The sequence below is a fragment of the Vulpes lagopus genome, chromosome 19 (assembly GCF_018345385.1).
Source record: "Vulpes lagopus strain Blue_001 chromosome 19, ASM1834538v1, whole genome shotgun sequence".
Classification (NCBI taxonomy): Eukaryota; Metazoa; Chordata; class Mammalia; order Carnivora; family Canidae; genus Vulpes; species Vulpes lagopus.
Genome location: NC_054842.1, coordinates 24,641,353 through 24,648,387, shown reverse-complemented (window position 1 = coordinate 24,648,387; position 7,035 = coordinate 24,641,353). Strand labels below are relative to the sequence as shown.

Sequence of the window (7,035 nt, the reverse complement as noted above, 5' to 3'; positions counted from 1 at the left end):
AAAAACCCAGGAGCTTCGGACTAGTTTTCAGGCTGAGAGACCCGGGTCACTGGGGAGGGGGCCGCGCGACTAACTCGAAGCTGCCGGGCTCCAGTCTCGGGCGCTCGCAGCGGCAGGTGTGCCGGGAGGGGGCCACCTGCCCCTCGGTCCGCTCGGACACCACGGGGGCTGCCCCCTCCCAAGCTCCCGGGTACCTGCCCCGACCTGTCTCCTCCCCTTCTCCAGTACCACACCCACGGGACTCCGGTCTCCCCGGGAGAGGGACGGAGCGGGAACAAAGGGGTCTTTGTTCACTGGCTCCTGGGGGTGGGAGTCGTGCTCGCGCGCGTTTCCCCGCGCCCCTCGGAAACCGCGAGGTTGGGCGCCACCCGGCCTCGCCCTGCAGCGAGCGCCGTCCCCCGCGACCCCAGCGCCTGAGGTCAGGGGCCTCGGCGGGCTCTTCCCGGGCGGGCGGGGCGGGGGGTGCGAGGCTGCACTCGGCGGGCGGAGGGGCGGCGGGGGGGCTTCGGCGGCTGGCGGAGGTGGAGGGGGCGGGAGAGGGAGCCTGCGCCGGGCTGCGCCTGGAGGTGCGGGGCGGGCTGGGAGCGCTCGCGGGAGGCTCCGGCCGGGGCGGCGTTGGCTGGAGCGCGCTCCCTGCCTGCCTCCATCCTCCCCCCGGAGGGGCCCCAGCGCCGCGCCAGGTTGCCCTCCGCTGCCGTCAGCACGCTCCGCTGCTCCCTTCGTGGCGCCCTCCTCTTGAACCATCCTTCTGGACAAACTTTGATGGAGAATTTCACACCACGCTGGAAAAATGCCGGTTATGAAAGGATTACTGGCGCCCCAGAACACCTTCCTCGACACCATCGCCACCCGTTTTGACGGAACACGTAAGTCTTGCACTTCGACGAGTTGTGTGCTATTTTCCGAGAATGCTTTTTCGCGTATAAATTACTTTCTCTCCCACCTTCTTTTTTTTTGCACCGGCGGAGTGAAATTCTTTCGGTTTTTGCAAAGGCGTCTTTCCTTCCACCCATGGTTCGTGTAGCATGAACACTTTGGATTGGTGTAGTTGGTCCCCTTGACTTCCTGGGTTTGTGAGAGCCAGCAAGCAGCTGAAGAAAGACCGACGCCCGTGTTCAGTGTGGGACCTGGATCGGGCACTTCTTTATGGGACTGTTTTTTTCCTTTTTTTTGAAAATTTTTGAAAAATTAAAGAGGTGAGAGCGGGAATGTCCATGCTAGTGAATTTCCACCTTATCTTCCTAGAGTTTCAAGGCGGTCTCGATTATAGGGTGAGTTTGAAATGTTAGGCTTCCATGGAGCATCATTCCTTGAGGTCTTTCGGATAGGCATGGGTTCCCATAAGAGTTTGGGACACGCAAACTAGAATCAGGATTGCCAACTGTAAGCTTTCTGTAGAATTCTAAGCGTTATGAGTTTGTCAGAATCTTGATTCCTGCCTTTAAGCTAGAAGAGCGAACCTCTCAGTCCTGAGATTATCCTCACTCTAGGATATACTGTTGGGGAGGGATGAGCTGGGCATTATAAAGGCTGATCGTATGAGAAAGTTTCGACGTATTTTTTTTTTAGGGTGAGTATTATTAGACGTTTAGCTTGTTTCAGCTATAGTTGAAAACAAGGGTATAGTTAGTGTCCTGTGGACGTTTGGAGATGTTTGGAATCACCTGCAGGTTGTCCTCTTTCAGGACCACGGTCAGGTCCCCGTTCCTTCCCAGGCTCCTGGAGCTCTCTTTATTGAGCCTGTTGGTCTTCCCAACAGGCTTAGGAGTCTGTACTCTCACCCCTAAAAATGCTCTTAGTTGGTTTCAGTATGAATATCCTCACCTTCCTCATAGCTTATGTTGCTTCTGTGTGCATCCTTCTTTCTCTTAATTTTTTATAGTATTAATTCCTTGTGCAAGACAAAACTATTTGCAAGTCTTTCCTTTTTCTGTCTCTTACACAAAACTCATAGAAACTCCTTTATTCTAGAGGCTTTTCTGTGGTTCAAGTATCATTGTTTTTTTACTATGATGGTGTGTTTCATGGAACTGGCATGAGCGATCACCTCTAATTCTATTTCCACTCCAGTAGTCTATATACACATTCCCATTATGGTGAGAAGACAGTCCTGGACTTTGTGCTTTAGGAATAGTTGGAAAAGTTTACATGGGAGGGAGACGAATAATTTACCTGATTTTGTTCATTTTTTACTTTTGATATCCACCCTACTCAGGGCAAAAGGTGTGGCTATTCTTACAGTGTTTTTAATTCTTGGCTTTAGTCGTTCTCTTCCCTTTTATATTCTACATGTGTCAGACAGTATTGGTGAAGTGCAGCCCAATGTGTCTTCTTTGGATAATAAGAGAAAATACTGTAATAAAACTTACAGCCCCTGCCACTGCCATTACCTTCACCACCCAAACAGCATACAGAATCACCCTTGCTCTCTTTAACCGTGTGTGAACGTGGGTACTATTAATTGTTACCTTAGGAGCTGATTAGTTTGGTTTGTCTGTTTCTTCTTGAAGTTGCAAATTTAAGCCCCAAAGGCTCTCAACATGGATCCCAAAAGCATTTATTAAAAACGAGGTTACTGGTAAATGGTAGTTGCTTATCTCATTGTCATTTAAAGTTGAATGGAATGCATAGTGTAGTGAATCATCCCAGCATAGCCCTGAGAATTACTGCAGCAATATATTTAGATATCAGTTATAATGAGAGGGGCTTTAGATCATCAGTACGAGATACCTTTGCCTCTTTCTGTCACTCTAACATTTGATGACTGGAGCGCATGTAGATGGGTGTACTAGTGAATAGCTCCTTTTTTAAAAAGCTAAACATTAATGTTAATTAAAATGGATGATTAGAAATTTTAAATTCTTATTTGGGAAGACCATCATTACCTACCAGCATTTAGAAAACAAAACCAAAAGCTAAACCTAAAACTGTTGGAGAACATGCTTGGTCTGTGCTTGGTTGGGACTTGGGGGATTCCTGTAGGGAACCACTTTGTATGAAATCAGTGAAACAAATTTCAAAATGAGGAGTAACATGAAGGTTTACTTTGGCAGGACTTTTTTCTTTTTACATCTAATGAATACCCTTCATCCCAACAAACCCCACTCCAGGGAAAAAGATTGTATTTTTCTCATTTACTTCTCTTTTGAATTGTAGAATGACTTGAATAATCTGAAATTTAAAAGAATACTTTAAACACATTTTTAGCCTCAAATTTTGCTGTATCTAGAATCATGGGCATACCATTTCCCTGGCTAAGTATTTTATCTTATTGTGCTATCTTTTCTGTATTGACAAAATTTTAAGTATACTTCATTCCCTGAAACTCTTCCTATGATCATCCTTCTTTCTCTTAATTTTTTATAGTATTAATTCCTTGTGCAAGACAAAACTATTTGCAAGTTTCAAATTCACCAAACTTCAACCTACCTAAATAAAAATTCTACAGAAAGTGAATGATGTTATTATACTCAAAATGTAATATGTTTACTTGGTACATTGGTTTATTTGTTAGGTACACTTTATAGTCATCTTAGTTTCTTATTTTATTTTATATTGCATAACCCTGATGAAAAAAATGAAGAGAATAAACAGTAACCCTGGCAAACCACCTTGTTAACTTAACCACCATGCAGTATTATTATTAGCCTTACTGACTTAATATTGTAATGGAAAATAATAAAACCTAAAACATTTAAAGTTTCTCCCAGGAAAAAAGTAAGTATACAATAATAAAAGCTCATAACACAGTCTTACTAATTTATTAGTTGAAATATTATCACAGGGCAACATAAAAGAAGTTAATAATATATTTTATCACCTGGTGACACCTTATTGTTTATATAATAGTTATTTCTTCCTTTTGATATTTAAGTGAGCTCTTTGTCAAGATTGAAAGACAATTGTGGGCCATTAATTGGAAAAATATTTTTCTCATATCCAATATAATTTTTAAAAACTATTGGAAAATATGAATCTTTTAATGGTAAAACTACCCTAAAATACATGTACTTTTGAATTATGTTCTCCTGGTTTGTGTTTAATTGAAGTGCAGTGAGACTGAGAAAAACTAAGAACCTTGCAAACATTGACTACATATACACTATTTAGGACAAAAAAGTAATGCCAATGAATTTTTTTGACTCATTACATGTAGCCACACTTCTCACCGGAAACACTCTAAAACAGACAGGCAGATAGACAGACAGACAGACAGACACACACACACACACACACACACACACACACACTAAGTTTTAACATCATAACCTGGATCTAATTCGTTTTTCCTACATGGTTTTTCTTTAAATATATTTGATGTATTTAAAAAAATCTTCTATGAGTGGACTTCTTGCATTAAGCACATGAATATTAATCTTGCAAAGAGAAAGTAGTAGAGAAGACATAAGTACATATGTTAAAAATAGTTTTTAGTACAGATATTTGTCATGGAGTACCTTTTGAGCAAAACACATTTTTTTTTTGAGGATATAAAACTTTCAGAGGCAAGTGTCCATTTTCAAACATAATGGTATATTAGCCTGCGTTTTCAAGCTGTAAATTTGCCTACATATTCTAGTCATATCAAAATTTGGCCAGAATACTTCTCCTTTGGGGTTAGTGAAACAAGATTTAAACTTTAAAGGAAGTTTGTAGCCCAGTGACTCTATCAAGGACATTCTAGTCAAAGTATTCAGGATAACAATAGTTTAGAAACTCATTCATATTTGCATGTACTTTATGTACTTCTGTATAGCCTGTTTAAAATGATCCAAGGAAATTTGTTAAAATTGAAATACTTCCTTTACAGAGGTAACTACAATGGTTTTTCTTTTCATATTTCCTTTCTTCTTTTTTTCCATCTTTCCTTTTATGCTTTCATCACGGAACATAGAGCTCTTAACTTTATAATCATAGAGAGAAGGGTAATGAATCCAATGCTGCAGGAAGGTGGAAGAATAAGGTAGGACAGTGGAGATCTTCCTAAGTCTTTGCTGGGTTGTATTTTGGAGAATACCAGCAAAGGCATTTAGCCAATAAAAAAGAATAAGCTCCATTATGTACGAGTCTGTCTATAAAAGGCTATTACATGAAAACATTCAAGGAAATAGCTAGAATTCTAGAGATATCTCTCCCCAAACAGAAGTTTATAAAGACTCTTAAAAATTTTTTTATTTCTACTTGTAGTCTCTTTTATTCTTATTCTTTATGTTTAAAGAGATAGTTCTTTATTAGTTTTCTTTTCCTGTGTAGTAAATTGCCACAAACTTAGTGGCTTAGTAATTCACATTTTCTGTAGGCCAGACATCTAGGCAAGGATAAGGTGGGTCTTCTGCTCAGGGTCTCACAAGGCTGCAAACAAGTCCTCAGCTGGGGCTATGGTCTTTGCAGAGGCTTGAGGCCCTCCTCTAAGATCATGTCGTTGTTAGCAGAATTTAATTCCTTTCGGTTTTATGATTGAGGTCTCTGTTGTCTTGCTAACTATCAGCCAGAGACTTTTCTCAGCAACCAGCAGCTGCTCTCAGGTTGATGCCACATGTCCTCCCCTATAGGGCTTCTTACAACCATGCAGTTTGCTTCTTCTAGAGCAGCAGGAAAGTCTCTCTTTTAAGAATTTCCCTAAGTCAGGCTTACCTAGGATAATCTCCGTTTTGATTAACTCACAGTCAACTGATTATGGATCTTAATCACATCTAAAATCATCTGTTCTGCTCACACTCAAGAGAAAGGGATGAGACAAGGTGTATATACAAGGAGTTGGGAATTGTGAGGGCCATTTTGAAACTGTCTACTACAGATGCTATCCACCATTGTATTATCATACAAAATCCAATGTTCTGACATTTGTTCTAAAAAGTAGATTTATTAAGTGAACTCTGCAGTTCTATATGCATGAAACCCTGTGGAGTTTACATTGGGAATCTTAGTGAATTCCAGCCTACTAGAGGGAGGGTTTTGCTCACTATCTGGCGGTGGCACAGGAGTAAAACTAGTCTAGTTCATTTTAGTCAGCTGTCCTGTCATACTCTTCATTCTCTGATCTAGAAGTGATGTGGGAAATTTTGGATTGTTTCAGGATATTAATCTAGTCCCTTAACAGAGGGCTCCCTCTTTATGGATAAGAAATGGGACCTGTTAGTCTGTGTACTTGGTTCTCTTAACCTGTACTGGATGGAGAGACAATCTAAGAATGTGGCATCTGCAAAGAATTATAGCCAAAGCAGGGCACTGCACTCTAAGGGGACTGGGGTATTTCTCCCTTACTAATTAAGGCCTATTTCTTGGCAAACTAAGTGAACTACTTTGAAAAAAATATGTTTTCCATGTCTTTCTCATGCCTCTAGCCATGTCTCAGATTTAAGAATCTATGCATTCTTGCATTGAAGTTGGCTTATGTTCAACTAAATAATGTTCTTTATTTAAATTTATTCTAGATTTATTGAAAATTAGAAAGAAAAAAGAGAGAGGGAAAAGGAGAGAGAGGAGAGAAGAAAGAAGGGCGAGTAGGGAATTATTTATTCTCATGCTTTGATGTTGTAGATGAATTCTTTACTCTGCAAAGGATTTACCACAGCACTTCTCATAACTTCCATGCAATGAACAAAGCATTTGATTATAAGAATTGGATTTATGTCTTTATCAGACATACATTTCTTTTGATGAGTGAAATAGACAAATAATAAGAAAATTTTTATGATATAGTCTTTAAAATATCATATAATTTTGTTCTGACATCAATATATAGAGGAAAATTGATAGCCAATATGTTAAAAATGGAAGTTATGATCATTATATATTTTTCTTAGGTTCTGGCTTTTAGTATCACCCCAGACCAAAGGCCATGGCATGAACCTCTTCTGGCATGAGAAACACATTGAAGGTCCTGAGTTACCCATTTCTGGGATATCCTAGATCTAACATATTTCTAGAATGATACAGTCATTCTGATGAAATCTTTACTTTAGTCTCAATAATCAATCAATCATTTCTTCAACAATATTTAAGCAACACTGACTATATACACAGCCATTATGC

The 7,035-nt window shown here is 40.3% G+C and overlaps 1 protein-coding gene across 1 annotated transcript in view; it reads left to right on the top strand.

Annotated features, from left to right (window-relative positions):
• The first annotated feature begins 509 nt into the window (after positions 1–509).
• KCNH8 (potassium voltage-gated channel subfamily H member 8) overlaps positions 510–7,035 on the top strand; it is a 367,485-nt gene continuing 360,959 nt past the window's right edge. The window contains exon 1 of the mRNA XM_041734461.1: positions 510–866. Coding sequence (XP_041590395.1) covers positions 791–866 — 76 coding nt within the window. The 5' untranslated portion in view covers positions 510–790. The remainder of the gene's footprint in view (positions 867–7,035) is intronic.